At 39.2% G+C, this 16,274-nt stretch overlaps 2 protein-coding genes across 2 annotated transcripts in view; one reads left to right on the top strand and one right to left on the bottom strand.

Moving 5' to 3' along the window:
• zgc:165481 (uncharacterized protein LOC100073327 homolog) overlaps nucleotides 1–14,258 on the bottom strand; it is a 32,078-nt gene extending 17,820 nt beyond the window's left edge. Inside the window, exon 1 of the mRNA XM_051960542.1 lies at nucleotides 14,109–14,258. Coding sequence (XP_051816502.1) covers nucleotides 14,109–14,172 — 64 coding nt within the window. The 5' untranslated portion in view covers nucleotides 14,173–14,258. The remainder of the gene's footprint in view (nucleotides 1–14,108) is intronic.
• cep89 (centrosomal protein 89) overlaps nucleotides 1–16,274 on the top strand; it is a 79,599-nt gene that overhangs the window by 48,836 nt on the left and 14,489 nt on the right. The window contains exon 17 of the mRNA XM_051960472.1: nucleotides 14,252–14,400. Within this exon, the coding sequence (XP_051816432.1) occupies nucleotides 14,252–14,400 (149 nt within the window). The remainder of the gene's footprint in view (nucleotides 1–14,251; nucleotides 14,401–16,274) is intronic.

Raw genomic sequence — 16,274 nt, 5'->3', positions numbered from 1 at the left:
CTAGATGTTGAAAGTTGCACCTTACATGTCATTATATTATTAGTAGTGCACAGTGAATGAACAGGCAAATCATCACTGAAGTTTAGAGAAATATCAACTGACTACACATTAAATGTTAGCTTTTGTGCAGACAAAAAATCTGCAGCCTTCAAGTGCAGGCAACTAAATATGGATTTATCAGTGTTATCATTGACATGTACACCGATCAAACACAACATTACAGCCACCTGCCTAGTATTGGGTTGGTCCCTTTATGCTGCTAAAACTCCTCTCACCCAGTAGAACATGGCCACAGGACCTCTGGGGATGTCCTGTGGCACCGGGATGGTGGCAGTGAATTCTGTGGGTCTTGTGGGTTGCAGGGTGGGAACTACCTAGATCAGGCTTGTCCTGGCACATCCCACAGATGCTCAGTAAGATTTAAATCTGGGGACTGTGGAACCTGGGTGAACAACTTAGTTCTATCATACCATGTCAAACGTCCACCTGAATGTCAGGTCAAGGTCTCCCAGCAGAACATTGCATTATAACAAGATGATCAATGTTATTCATTTCATCAGGCTGTCAGCTATGATAATGTTGTGGCTGATCAGTGTATATCTCATCTGGGCAAATGCTTTTAAGTCCAGTGTAGTATTACTGCATGGCTGACTGTAAAATCAGATGCTATTTTCACACATAGTTTAATAAAATACGTCTTACCAGAGAAAATAACAGTTTGAAATCAGTTTTTCTTTTTTTTTCTTTTTTTTGAAAAACTGTTGTGCTCGTCTGGACTTTAATTTGTTAAACCTGGATAAGACAAACAATTATTTGTGAAACTTGAAGTAAACAACAACCATTTTTCTGCCTTCTCAGTATCCTCATAGCGTTCAAAACAGCTTCACATCAGACGGTAATAGATTTGAGTACAGTTTGCATTCAGTGAAGCACAATTACAAGTTTATAAATTGAAATTTGCACTCTTGCAACTGCAGTGTAAACTCGACAATGACATTAATGACTCTCCCATCCCTAGCATAGTCTTTAACTATCTTTTGATATTTCTCTTTCATGTTTCTTGAAAACCACTCAACCAAAGTAGTTGACAGTCACTGCACTTTCCTGGGTTCACAAAAATGCAGCTGCCAAGTATGAAGCCCGTCAGATGAATGATGTCAAGAAAAGAAGGAACAAACACATACAGGCTCTTTCATTTACTTGTAATGATGAGTAAAGAAGGAGCCATGTGACGGTGTCGTGGTGTTTGTTTCGGGTGGTTTGGTCACTAAAACACCGGATTTTAACACACAGAACCAGTTTGTTTTCCATGTCCTCAATGTTGTTTTCATGACCATGACCACTCCATGACCTTAGCTACATGGTTATCGTTGTAACCATGACACTGCTCTCCTAACCCTTTTCATTTTAATCCAAACCATAGTGTTTGCCTACGCTTAACTAAATATCCTTACAATGATTTTCCCCACAACCTAAACAAATAAGCATAACCAAAGTGTTGTCACATCCCAAGACCAACTTATTAGACGTCAGAAGACGCATTTTTCTAATGGACGGTCAAATTTGCATATGCTGTTGTTTTGGAGGTTTTGTTGATCACAACCACGTGCCTTTGCTCACCTCTGCCTTTGCATCCCCATCAGCTCTATTCATGCTGTTTATGAGATGATCCTGAGCTTTCACACAAGGTCAGACCAGTGGGCAGTTTTACCACAGAGACCATCAGCAATGTGTCACGTAAAATTAATATTCTATAAACGTGTACCAGTAACAAGTCCATATTTTTAAAAGCGAAAGGTGCCGTGATCAGCAGATTTCGTTATGCAATGGAAAAGACTTTAAGCCAAGTCCAATCTGCCTTATACAAAAATCTGTGCAATACTAAGCTCCAGACACTATTGGATCTGCACTTTTACAGCCAGACTTACATCTGTCGATGCTCTGCACAGACCCTGGCAAGATGACTTTGATCACAAGCTGTGTTATCGAATGTAATATGGAGAAACGGTAGATCTATGCTGTCTTTGAAATAGCACAATTGACTTTTGCTTTTACATGATTTTGGTACTGCTTGGTGTGTTTGTCTTTACAGTTTGAGTTTCTCCAATTTCCCTGTTAAGGTTATTTCATTTGGTTAATGTGCCAAAGGTTTCCACTATATTGCAGAACTGCATGATTTAACTGTGGTAAACTAAAACATAAACTTAAATAGATCGAGTGCATTGGAGTCTACACAATTTTACTGACAGATTTATAGCACATATAACGTGCCACACAAAAATAAAAACAAAAACACTGAAGTACCTAGCTATTCCTAAACTTATCACTGGCCACATGTACTGTGTGTGTGCGTGTGTCACACACACAGTCCCCTCCTTCAGTGTGGATTGTTGATGATAGCTTTGACCTTTGCTGTCAGAATATCTGCTTGGTGATGTTTTTCTAAATTATGTCAATGTAACAGTTTGATACATAGAAGCATCATTTACGTTGCTTATGTGCACTCATTTGAACTTTGCCTTTGCTGATGATGTTTGCCAGCACTTTACAGGTAGAGTAGATTCTACTCTATTTGAAGGTGTGCTTTTAAATATGAATAAATCTGTATTAATAATTGTACCACATTATAAGCAAACAAGAGACCATCCTGCAATGGGATCACTCCAGCTATCAAATGACTACTCAGTAGTAATTAATATTGCTCATGCAATAATTCCTACATAATTACATGATTGATCAGTATCCACTAATGACAACTACAAAGCCCCTTAAACCACTCCTAAAGGTGCTACACAGTGCCACTTCCACATCGTTATAATATGATAGAAAACATGGAAAGTGCTCTAAATGATGTGAAACACTCAAACGACACAACTGGAATTGTTGCCATTTATCAAGAAGTTGACAAAATTGTATTGAGCAATTAGATCTATTAATGATAGTTTGACGAAGGTTCAAGTGTGTATTAAAACAATAGTTAAGTGCTCATATGAAACAGTACAGTAACTACACTACAGAACCTTTTAAATGTCATGTTTCTCAGCTAAATAGTCATGTGGTATTTTTTTATTAGTGCAAAGATGTACTCAGTCTTGTTTCATAGAACAGTGGGTAGCTGTGCTTCATCAGCTGGGTTTCTACATTGTTTTAAACACGTTGCTAAATAATCAATGGTGTCCTCTCTACTCCATATTTTTGCACATTGACTTTTGAGCTGCTGTCATTTTTCCTGATTTTCAGACAATTTTCCTTATTATTCATCTCTGACAGAGACAGCTTTGGAGATCCAAAAAATATTCTGTTAGAGTCACATTTGTCAAACTGTGTATTATTATTGGCAGTGAATGATGTATGTCCAGATATGTGGCTCAGTTCTCGAAGCTCCCAGCCTCCAGTGCAAGTAGTAAGGAAAGTCTAAGGCATGGAGAAAAGACAGACCAAGGTGGAATCTGCTGGAACAATAATAGAGGTCCTATAATCTTCAAATAAGCTTGTGCTAATAGGATGTGTCAGTAGCAACTGAAGAAAGACAAGGTAATTGGCTGTAATGCATAATATGAAATTTATTGAATAAAAGGGTAGTTTTAAGTAAGGGTTGCCATCAGTCAAATGATGTAAGGAAGCTGCATAAGGGTGCATTTAAACATATAATCTGAGCAGTTAGCTGATCCCTTTTGTCAGGCATTGTCAAATAAAGGTGGGTTTATTCTTCTCTTAGGGTGCTCTAGAGTCAGGCAGAAGAATGGATTTAAGTCCTCGATTAAATATAATGTTGATCAAAATATTTTTGCCTGCAGTATTTATATTTATATTTAAATCACTTTATGTCCTCTGATGTCATTTAGAGCAGCTGTCACTGTGATTGGCTTTGTTGCTGTAGATTGCAATATGTAGCTTACAGTCCTCCATTTATTTCATATTAATATACAATTTTTATAATGGAAAAAATATAATTGTGCGTGTCCAAGTCAATACCTCCATCATAGCTGGAGACCCTACTCTGTGATGGCATTGTTGAAACATAAATCCATTTTAAGAAGTCAGCACAGAGTTTGTCATTCTTATGCTTTATCTGATCATGCCGTGATTGCAGAAGTCCAGCAGAACCACCAGTAGGCCTTGGAATGTCATGGGATGGTTGATTTGCGCTATTAATTCATGACAACGAGGCCTTGGGTTTGAATGTTTTTGAACTTTTGTCATGGGTCACCTGCTCTCACCTGTCTTTATGCCGGTTTATTGAGGGGACCAGTTTCTCTCCATATCAGAGTACTGAGCTGGAACCACTTTCACTGTGGTTGTTTACTGATGGTGCTTTCATGCTTTCCACACTAAACATTGTCATGCTAGTAGTCATAGTCATGCTGCCACTGCACATCGATGTCAAATTCCTGCAACCAATGCCTGTCAGCTTAAAGCTTGATGTATAGCCCTGCATTGAATCTCCGCAGATTCTACTCAAGTGGCCAACACTGTTGTGAGCATTTATCGTTATGTGCTGGTGTGTCTGTGCCATTCTGCAATTACATCACCAAGATACTAGTTAACTCTAGGTTTTCTACGCCACACTGTTGAGTTTCTTTGTTTACTTCAATCAATGGTGACTGACAGGGAGCACATCTTGTTGGAGTTCAAGCAGATAAATGTTACTTTTACTGAAATCTTTGCAGCGCAGAGAGAAATTACATATGTTGCACCACTGCTCTGCTGGTTATCCAGTTTCAGCAGATCACAGCCATCACCCTTGATCTAGGCATTGTATTTTAATGGATCTCACTGTCATCAGATGTAGCTGGTAAAGGCATATTCACAGCATGGAACACAGCTGTGTATGCTTGGTTTTGAAGTGTTTATAACCAAATGAAGGAACTGTGTAAGTCCCGTTTTCTGATCTTATCTGCTGAACGCAGTTAAACAACTGCCATAAAAACCTGATTAGCCTTACTCTATCTTTGAGCAAGGCAACAGGAATCCAATTTGCTCTTAGGCTACAAACTGTTTTATGTTGTGACAGTAAAAATTACAGACACAGCAGTATGCGTTATCCTTCCGTGTAATGCTGCAATAGTGCAACAGGACAACGCCTTGCTACTTTTTTCTCCCATTGTAGTGTTTGTAGCTGAGTTCAAATGTAATAAACGGGCCCTATTTAAATACGTTCAGAGGAGTCACCAGCTGCAGTCAATTGTAATCCTTCATGAGAAGTTAAGAGGCCATGCCACTAAGAAAATTTGATTAACACAGCTGTCTACATCACCAAATACTGATAATTCAAGTTGATGCATGTATAATTTTGATCCAGCAAATTTGGTCATACTTCTAGGAGACCTATAATAAATACATGAATGAACCAAAATGCATGATTGTTTTTCGTGACAAAGAGGAGAAAATATAGTCATCGGAATCAGTAGGAACTCAAGACTGCCATGATGTACATTGTCTTTAAAGTGTGTGTGTGTAAACTTGTGTTCACACTTGTATCTATCCAGCTAAAGACTTGGAAATCATGAGTACACCGTGAATTTTCCACCTGCCATAGAGTCTGGTCCATTCCAGCTATTTGCATTGCTTTGCCATCCAAGAAGATGTTTTACAATAGGACTAAAGTGAAACCCCTACACATGTGCCGGTTAACTTGCTCGTCACCAAAGTTAATTGTGACATTGACTGTGACTTGAGCAGATGTTTGTGACACACCTGAGCAGGAGAGCTTGGTTAATCAATGGCCTGTGGGACATGTTGTCTTCCCAGCTCTCTACCAAAGGAGGTGAGTGTGATGCTGAGTGTTTTCTGTGTGGTTAACCACTTGAAACAAGCAAATACAACTACAGATGCTGTCTATTAGCCTTTGACAGTTTTAAAATTGCAACCACAGTCATACATTATCTAGCAGTGGAAGTTACCTTTTAGGAGAATATGCAGTAACTTACTTGCTATTTCAGTCACAACATCTGGCTTCACTGTATACCCACAACAGGCTGCACTGTATACTTTTCCCTCAATATACTCCCATCACTTTGTCTCCTGTTAGATGTCTTGGAGTAGACAGAATATGGTCTCATCTAGTTGAATTCTGCTTTCCCTATAGAACTGCTTTGTTACCTCTCCTGGGTTTTTCTTTGCTAATAACACAAGACGGCCCATGTGAGTAGAAAAGGTTAATTTGTTTATGCATTTAATGATGCTCTATAGCTGCGAGAATGCAGTTATTGCTGCTGGGAATTCAAACAGCATTTGATTTTGTGAATTAATGGATTGGATAAAAGGGCGTGATGTTGTTAGTGAGGTTGTAAGGTGTTAATTAAAATAACGGCAGGTTGGCAGATGAAAGAAGAAGAGGGTGTATACACAGCAGCTTTTCAACTCCAGCTACAGATTTACTACATGTTTAGACTGTTTGTAGCTGTTGCTGGCAGCAGCACAAGTCATATTTCAGCATAAGGGAGGACATATGGCAGTGCTGATACATGGTTGGCATTGAGCAGGTGGTAAGACTCAAAGGATAAACTTCAGCTGGCTTTGCATATGGACGGACAAAAGAACCAGGGGACTGGCAATTCTAGAAAATTAATGGTGCAGACCTTATAAGCAAGTTCAATTAAACCTGTGTGTGCTGCCTGTCTCTGCAACACATAGATTCAGTGAACCATGAATCTAAAACCGCTTGCCTGACATTGTGTGGGACCTACTTGTGACTCCAAACAGCCCTGACCCACGGACACAGGACCTCTGGGGGTGTACAGGCGTGTTGGACACTAGGATATTGGCAGTGGATTCTTGGAATTTACAGAAACAGTGTTTAGACTGATAGCAAATCGAATTCTGTTCCTTTCGTTTGCACAATGTGCTTCAGGATCACTGTGCTGTTCCTCTGACTCCTCTGCAACCATCTCCCGTGGGAGACATCTGTCTGCCCATTGGTCATGCTGATCAGCAGCTTCCAGCTATACTGACAGGGATGCAGTCTTGACTCAACACGGATGTAGTCTTGACTAGAAATGTTTTCAGCACATTGTCTTTATGGTATTAGTTTGATTATAATGGGACAGTCAGAAATAGAACACACACCAGGCTACAATATCATCTGATCTAATTCATGTTTATCTTAAGGTTGTTTGTAATTCAGTGTAGAGTGAAGTCATTGTGCTGATCATGTCCTTCTTCACAGTGCTGGAGCATCTCCTTTATTATGTTTTCCATAAATACATTGTTTTGAGATCTTTGGGAAAGGTATCATTTGTTTTTTTTTTTTAATGTCAAGGCAATTGACATAGAAAAGACTCAGCCCCTCTTCTACCACAAAAATGTTCATACTACCTAAAATGAACTGCACTAAGAGAAATGTATGTGAAAAAGCAATGAAGCATTAAAAAGGTAATGTCAAACAAATATCTTAGCACAACTACAGTCCTCCACAGAAACTGTTTCAATTTTAATATTTTTTTTATTGTGTGGAGAAGGTCAGCAGCCTCTAGGCTACAGCTAGGAGAGGGAATATATTGGCTTTGTGTTGCTGAGCTCAGTTTGTTGTGAGGGCTAAATGTCACTGCTTCAGCTGGGCTGAGACCGGTGCCCTCCTCCCTCCCTGGGGGATCGGAGACATTTTGATTCTGTGATTATAGTTCTACAACATACAACACCAATTCCATTCATTACAGATCACATCTGGGAATTAGCGTGTGGGCTGGGCAGAGAGAAAGGTCATACTTAAGGCTAAGACTCTTAGCTGACCGAGTACACAGTATATGAGAAGACTAGATTCAGATAAGTTTCAGATGAATATTTAGATTCTGCTTGTCAGCAGGGCCTTAGAATCTTCCTGCTGAGATAAGATCAGTGCCCTGCTGTTCCTTCCTTAGCGCTCAAACTTTTGTTGAGTGCATCATGAATGGCTCTATGATGTGCAACACATTTTCTCTGGTATACTACTCAGTGCCTTTGACTTTTCTTCTAGTGAGTGTGCACTGTGTATGGTGTCTGGACTCCACAGTAGTAAGTAGGTACTTAATTTTCTTTAACAAACCAAAGCAAATGCATGAATACATTAAAAACTAGAAAAGCACTCGGAGAGCGCATACCTCCGCCATACCGTTTGTCTGTTCGTCTGTGTGTGTGTGTGTGTGTCTGTTTGTCTGTTAACGCCTGGCGGCTATTTCTCAATTGTCCTTCGACCTTCAAAAAATTCCTGGATCCAGACGGTGATTCGGATCACCTCCAAAATCTAATCGATTCTTACTCGTGCTCTTCCGGACATCCTGTAAAATTTGGTGAAAATCCGTCCATGACTTTTTGAGTTATGCTGTTAACAGACAGACAGACAGACAGACACACAGACGGACAGACAAACAAACTCCGGTGATTACATAACCTCCTGGCGGAGGTAAAAACTCCGGTGATTACATAACCTCCTGGCGGAGGCAATAAATACACCATTTCAAGGACAGTTTTGGACCACCCTATAATGTGCTAAAAATGAAAAAAAAAAAAAAAAAAAGAATTAAATTAAATAAACTTGACTGCACCATCAAGTTACATTTGCCAGTATGTTAGATATTTTTTGATAACCTTACATTCATCCTCCAATAATTTAGTAAACTTCTAAAAACTCATCTGAGTGTCAAAGTTGTACAATCCTACTTTCTGCCTTAGATGTAACTTTTACCACTTGCTTCAAGTTCAAACACACCAACTCACCTGCAGCTCTGCTCAAACACCGTGAAACTACTCTGAACTACACAATGGCAAGTTGTAGTAGTAGAGTAATCCATGGCTGTTTGAACCAGAAACTGATTCTAAGGAAGAATGATACACAAAGTCCAACCCTGCAAGCTGACATGATTGGTTCTTTAGGTTTGTTAAGATTGAAATCCTAGAAGTCTAAATGCATGATTTTCAGACATCATCCACACACTGCAGTTTCAACATGGAAATGTTGATCTATGGCGTTGACTGCGTCCTTCACTCATAATGTGCCTTTCAGCACATAAAAACACCATATGGACATGCAAACAAGGTTAAAAAAACAAATTCATCAGAGGTCATCCTAAAGACCATTATCATTGCATTTAGGAAGGTTTGTTGATTGATCAGTATTGAGTTTGGCGTAATTGAGTTCTATATGACTTTCTGAAACATGCAGAAATAAGAGTCAGAGCTGTCTTGTAAGGACAGCACAGATTTTTAGGAGTTGCTTTTCATTTTCCATGACTAGCAAGTCAAAATATCCTGTCATTGTTGCAAGTCTTTAAGTACGTCAAACAGGTGCAGGGTGGTGACTGATGACATGTGCTGCCACCTAATAACTACATGTTATTCTGCAGGGAACAGTTACATCTGCAGGGTAAAGTGGGCATGGATACAGTCGTATTACTGCTAAAGCCTGTGTAAAACCCTTGTGCTGAACATAGTGATGCTACATGTGTGTACTAACACTGATTTACTTTGTTTTAGCTATATTCATTGTGATCCCTAGCTGTGCATCCAATTGCAGTGTTACACTGTTATTTTCTCTTTCTTTTGCTTACTCACACATACACATACTACAATCACACACACATGCCTATGCTCAGAATTATGCACCCTCTTTGTTTGTGAGGTACCAGGTCAGGTACTTAATCAGTCAGACACATTATTTGCAATGCTATGACTGACTGCTTAACTCACAGTTTGCATATCATCTGTCACGCTGAAACACTCTGTTTCTCAATTTGTGTTCTCTTGCACACACAGTCTTTCTTGAGACAGACCAGCATGTCTTGCATATCTTCCATTTAGTAAGCCTCACGGCTATATTGGTAGAGTGAAAAACACAGACTGTGAAATGTTTACAAGTGTAGAACTGTTGATGCACTAAATATATTCATTGCCTCAAACTACTACTGCTTGCTTTCTAAAGGAAAGAAAAAAGGGCTAAAAAATTTGAACATGCAAGTGTCAGTAAAACAAGAGATGCTGTCAGGAAAATGCTAATATTGAACAGAATCAAAATGTGTCATGTATGACATCAAGAGTGGTACCATGCAATGAACAGCAATCACTGTTACAGAATAAATAGCATCATACAGAACTAATAATGAACGGGAAAAGAGTCTATGTTCTATCTGTGTCCTATAACATGTTTGGCTGGTTAACCAATAAAAGCAGCAACTCAGTGTTACTCACGATTTAAATGGTGAGATTAGTATGCAATAATAATGGCATAAAATGATATGCTAAGGGTAAGGGTGAGAGCCTGTACAAACATTACCAGTCCAAAGTTTGGAAACACCTTGTCATTGAATAGTTTTGCTTTTTTTTCATGACTATTTACATTGTAGATCCTCACCGAAGGCATCAAAACTATGAATAAACACATATGGAATTATTAAGTACAGTAAACAAAAAGTGTGAATTAAGTCAAAACATGTTTTAAATTCTTCAAAATAGCAACCCTTTGCTTTGATTACTGCATTCTCTTGATGAGCTTCATGAAGTAGTAATCTGAAATGGTTTCCAACAGTCTTAAAGGAGTTCCCAGAGATGCTGAGCACTTGTTGGCCCTTTTGCCCTCACTCTGCGGTCCATTTCATCCCAGACCACTTGGATTGGGTTTAGGTCAGGTGACTGTGGAGAACAGGTCATCTGACGCAGCACTCCCATCACTCTCCTTTTTGGTCAAATAGCCCTTACACAGATTGGAGGTGTGTTTGGGCTCATTGTCCTGTTGAGAAATAAATGATGATCCAACTAAATACAAACTGGATGGGATGGCATGTTGCTGTAGGGTGCTGTGGTAGCCATGCTGGTTCAATGTGCCTTCAGTTTTGAATAAATCCCCAACAGTGTCACCAGCAAAGCACCCCCACACCATCATACCTCCTCCTCCATGCTTCAGGGTGGGAACTATGCATGTAGAGACCATCCATTCACCTTTTCTGCGTCGCGCAAAGACACGGTGGGTGGAACCAAAGATCTCAAATTTGGACTCATCAGACCAGAGCACAGATTTCCACTGGTCTGATGTTTATTCCTTGTGTTTTTTGGCCCATACAAATCTATTCTGCTTGTTGCTTTTCCTTAGTAGTAGTGTGTTTGCAGCTATTTGATCATAAAGGCCTGATTGACGCAGTCTGCTCTGAATAGTTGATGTAGTGATATGTCTGTTACTAGAACTCTGTGTGGCATTTATCTGGGCTCTAATCTGAGGTGCTGTTAACTTACAATTTCTGAGGCTGGTGACTCAGATGAACTTATCCTCAGCAGCAGAGGTGACTCTCTTCCTTTCCTGGGGCAGTTCTCATATGAGCCAGTTTCGTTGTAGCGCTTGATAGTTTTTGCGACTGCATTTGGGAATACACAGTTTTTTGCCATTTTCCAGACTGACTGACCTTCAGTTCTTAAAGTAGTGATGGACTGTCATTTCTCTTTACTTAGCTGATTGGTTCTTGTCATAATATGGATTCCAACAGGAATGTGAACTGTGTACCAACCTGACTTCTGCACAACACAACGTGATGATCCCCAACTCCATTAAAAAGGCAAGAAAATCCACAAATTAACCTTGATGGTTTTCACTTCACAGGTGTGCCTTACCTGTGAAGTGAAAACCATTTCAGGTGACTACCTCATTAAACTCATCAAGGGAATGCCAAGTGTGCAGAAAGCAGTAGTAAAAGCAAAGGGTGGCTATTTAGAGGAATCTAAAATATAAAACATGTTTTGACTTATTTCACACTTTTTGTTTATTACATAATTCTGTATGTGTTTACTCATAGTTTTGATGCCTTCAATGAGAAGAATAGTAAAGGAAAAACATTAATTGAGAAGGTGTGTCCAAACTTTTGACCGGTCCTGTATATTTTACTCATATTGTCCTCTAACGATGTCAATATGGAGTTCAAAACAAATGGAGCTGATATCGGGGTTTGAACAACATTATTTAATAGTTGGTATTTTCAGTTTTACTATGTGTCTATTGATGATGTGCACATTAACATCATGTGGTTGTGTGATGGTTCTGTTCATATTTATGGCCTGTAATTATAACAAAGAGAGTGAAAATATATGTAAATTAATGTGTGTGTGTGTGTTGAATGGTAGAAAGTTGCATAATGAATCAGTCTTGCCAAAGCACCGAAAGGGCGTTTTATATCAATACAAATTGTGTTCATAAATGATAAATAAGTGTGAGAAGTTTTTTATAATTTCTGAAAATAATCATTGATTATTGTGATAATGTATGTGATGGGTTGTGGAAGATGGTTTTATTTTTTATCTTAAATGTTTGCACGATTACAGTAAAAATAGGATTCATTTGTTGTAAAAGAGGTGCTATCCCATCTTTGCAACAACTTCTAGCTATGTGGCAGATATAGCAACATGGAAATAGAATAACCATGCAACAGTTATACTGCATCCACGTTGCACAGATTGAAAATGTGCCAGGCATGTCCTCTGTCAGTTTCCAGTCATCAGTAAACTGATCCTGGCTGTCCTTATTACCCTTGCATCCGGCCACCCAGGTTATATGTAGTTACTAACAGCATAATAGCTTTTTGTTTTCTCTCTTGATGTAGCTTTAACTTCCTTTAATTTACTTGTTTGTTCTGTCACACCGGAGCAGTATATAGGAACACATACGTTTCACTATTATTTGTATTTATGTTATAGCTAATTCCTGATTTTTTTTCTTTCTATTTAATGAAATCCTTTTGATTGTATTTCATTTTTGGTTTCTTCAATGGCAATGCATGACCTCCTAAAAATACAAATAAGAACTGAAAAACATTGTTAACTCCCTTATGCATGAAGACATTTTTTTTTATTCAGATCAAACATTATTTCTCATGCTCTGAGCTCTCAAGTCTTTGCTTGTAGGGTGTAATAAATGCATCTTTTAGACCTGACAAAACTCAATGTCAAACACAGGCATATGTTAAGATCAGATAACTACTGACTGAATCATAGAAAGTGTGAGATATTATTCCTTTAAAGTCACTGAGGATGTGATGAAATTCTTCCTGTCATACCAAAGCTGCTTCATGCCTGTTTTTTCTATAAGATTACATTTATTTCAGAAACATGATGCTGCAGTAATTCAACATCACTCCTTTATTACAATGACCAGTTGTCCCACGTGGACCGAATTCATGTGTTTTTGTTGGGAGAATGTGAAATGAAGGACTATTTGATTGTGGTTGGTTGTCCTAGGAAAAAGCAATGGGCAATTGATGATGTTTCTGCAGTCAAAGGTTTTATATAGAGCAGCCTTATCTTAAACAGTGTGTTGCTTTCAGTTTAGAATAGCCAAGAATAGATGGATATAATGTCTGGAATCGGATAATTACAGCTCAGCAGTCCTCAGATCTTCTATTATAATTCCTGGATCTTATGAAAGGAGTAGAGCTTAGAACTACAGCCTGATGGGTAGATAAGTCAGTAACAAATTCTGTAATGAAGTACCAGGCCCTTTGCCTAACTGCTCCTAAGTAAAATGTCACATAACCAAATCTCAGCAAGCCATCCATTCAGGTATATGTTGTGTAAAGAGAAAGCGTCAAAGCAACATGTTTTTTTTACCCTTTAGCAAGCAGACAGGGTGATAAACTCCTGTGAACACACACAAATAAACAGAACACACAAATAAACAGACTGATAGGAGCACACGCACTATCTGTCCTCATTCAGACCTTGTTTTTCTCATCACTAACTGCAGAGCCCAGAGCAGCAACACAAACAATATCTACCCTCTGTGTGTCTTTTTCTGCATCTGTATTTTTCTCAGCCTCTCTTGCTCTCTCTCAATGTTTTCATTCCTTGATTATTTCTTTACTTTTCTGGCCCTCTTTTTGCTTTTTTCTCATGAGCTATTCTGCATTAGCAGAGGTAAACTAGTCCCTTTTTACCACTTGTATGAGTGCGTATGCTGCACCACCAGCAGATCTGTAAACAGTGACTGAAATATGAGTGTACGAGGAAACTGTTATTTTTTGGATGCCCTCACCAACAGAAAGTACAAACAAAATGCAGTAGAAGTACAGATGCACTCAGACCAGCCTATCCACTGATGATCTGCAGGTTAGTGTGTGTGTTTGTGTGTGTGTATGTGTGTGTGTGTTGCTGGTTCTCACCTTGCCCCAGTGTGTGTGACTCCCCCTCCTCCACTCCACTTGTCTCTGCTGCGCTGTCCTTCATGTATATCCACCTCTTTCATAGCAACGCTCCACATCTCATTCCTGTGCGTGTGTGTGTGTGTGTGTGTGTGTGTGTGCAGGTGTATCGGAGGCAGGCGTCAACCAGACTGGCAGCGTTGGAGGAGGCAGCCGAGGGGAGGACAGCTTCTTACCAGAGGGAGATCCTTCACCTGCAGAGGCTGCTGAGAGAAAGACAGGAGACTGAGGAGAAACTGCTGCAGTCCAAACGGTAGGAGGGGTGCAAGGGGAGAGAGAGAGAGAGAGAGAGAGGGAGGCAGAGGGAGGAGAGAGAGGAGGAGAAACGGTAGGAGGCAGGCTTGCAAGAAAAGGAAGGAGGATAAAGAGAGAATGTGTGAATGAGAGGAGGAGGAGAAAGACAGAGGACATGATGTGTGTACTTAAAAAACAGAGGGAACCAGGGACAGCAAGAGGCAGCAGTGTGTGTGTGCAGGTGTGCATGGAGGCAGAACATCAACAAAACGATTACTGACTAGAAATAGAAAGAGATGTCTAGACGAACACATCAGTTTTAAGCTAGAGCTTCAAAAAATACATCAGGCTGCAGATCTTATTATAGTCCAGTTTTACCTTGTCGTTTCATTATGTATTGTATAATGACAATAAAACTGATTCTGATATATCAGTAATCAAATGTTAGTGTATAAATAATAAGAAATTGCAATGCAAAAAATGTGAAAGATTCTCTTTGAGGTCTTTTAGGAGTGTTGAAGTTACATAATTTGTACAAAAGAGCATATCTACAGTTATTTTTCTGCTTAAAAATCTCAATACATACTTCATTTGGTCCTTAATGACATTTACAACTGCCCTAAGTTATATTTATATGTTTAGCATTCATATTTTTGTATGTAAAAAGCGTTGCTGAGGCCCGCTGGTGATTATCAGCTGCAGTTCTTCAGCTCTACAAAGAGTTTTAACATCTTTTAACTTACTGTTTTGGTTTTATAGCCTGAAATGTTACTGTTTTGTTTGGAGATGAACGGATATAGATGATTTTGAAACTGTAAGCAGTCATTAATAGCTGATCTACTTGTTGTTGCTATCAATATGATAACAAAACAATATTTATCTTAAACATTTGTCCTCTTTACATAAGGAGGAAAAAGCCCTCTTAATGTTATGCTTTATAAATTGCATGTGTCTCCAACACTGGTCGACTTTATTACATTACACAGATGAATAACATAACACTGTCGTCATCAACCCAAGAGGCTGTAACCTAAATCCATTTATCATCTTTGGCCCTGTGGAGTCGTGCTGTCCACTGTGTGTGCGCCTTCCTCACCTTTGTGTAAAAAGGTGGCATCAGAGACAACAGAGTAGAAAAGAGAGGTGACAAATCACCACTCACAACCTAGTTTTGGGCCACGTACCCACTCCACAGTATTCTCCATGCAATGTAATTACTGTTAAGTTTTCAGTATGTGAACAATAACAGTAGTTCAATGTTTACACTTGTCTTCCAATAATCACTGGATAATGATATATTGTTCAACATTTAATCCAGCAGCCAGTGGAAAGACTATAATAACTCTACCACATGCCACTTACCCTGCACCAAATGGCAGACATACACAGGCAGCCGCCGACTATAGAGAAGCATTTACAGCCAAAAAGATCACATTTAGATGTTGAAGTAAAAGGGTCAATTCAGTTCATCAGGTTGAGACAAACACAACTCTCAGTAAAAGCTAGTGTTGCTTCTGCTGATGTTGGGAGCTGTTTTCCTAACATATTTCCTTTGTCGACTGCTCTATCTATATACCAGCTTTATAAGGCTGTGTTACAGCCAACCAAGCAAAAATAACAACACAAATGATCAAAAAACATTACAGGTTTAGATATCATGTTTCCTAAAAGCAATCTCAACTCCTTTCCTATCTGCACAATTTCTATATTTGTCCAGGGCAATTTCCGCATTTATCGCTGAGTTCAGGAAATAGATGCTAACATCTTCATAAACCAACGGACACAGCAGATCGCAGAGGTCCATTTTATGATCCTTTCTTCATATAAATCTGGTGAACCTCAGCCATTTCTGCCTCCCAGCCTTCCCATGCTCACAGTGCATTCTCATTCACA

The sequence above is a fragment of the Acanthochromis polyacanthus genome, chromosome 2 (genome assembly GCF_021347895.1).
Source record: "Acanthochromis polyacanthus isolate Apoly-LR-REF ecotype Palm Island chromosome 2, KAUST_Apoly_ChrSc, whole genome shotgun sequence".
NCBI lineage: Eukaryota > Metazoa > Chordata > Actinopteri > Pomacentridae > Acanthochromis > Acanthochromis polyacanthus.
This window is presented reverse-complemented; position numbering and strand designations above follow the sequence as displayed.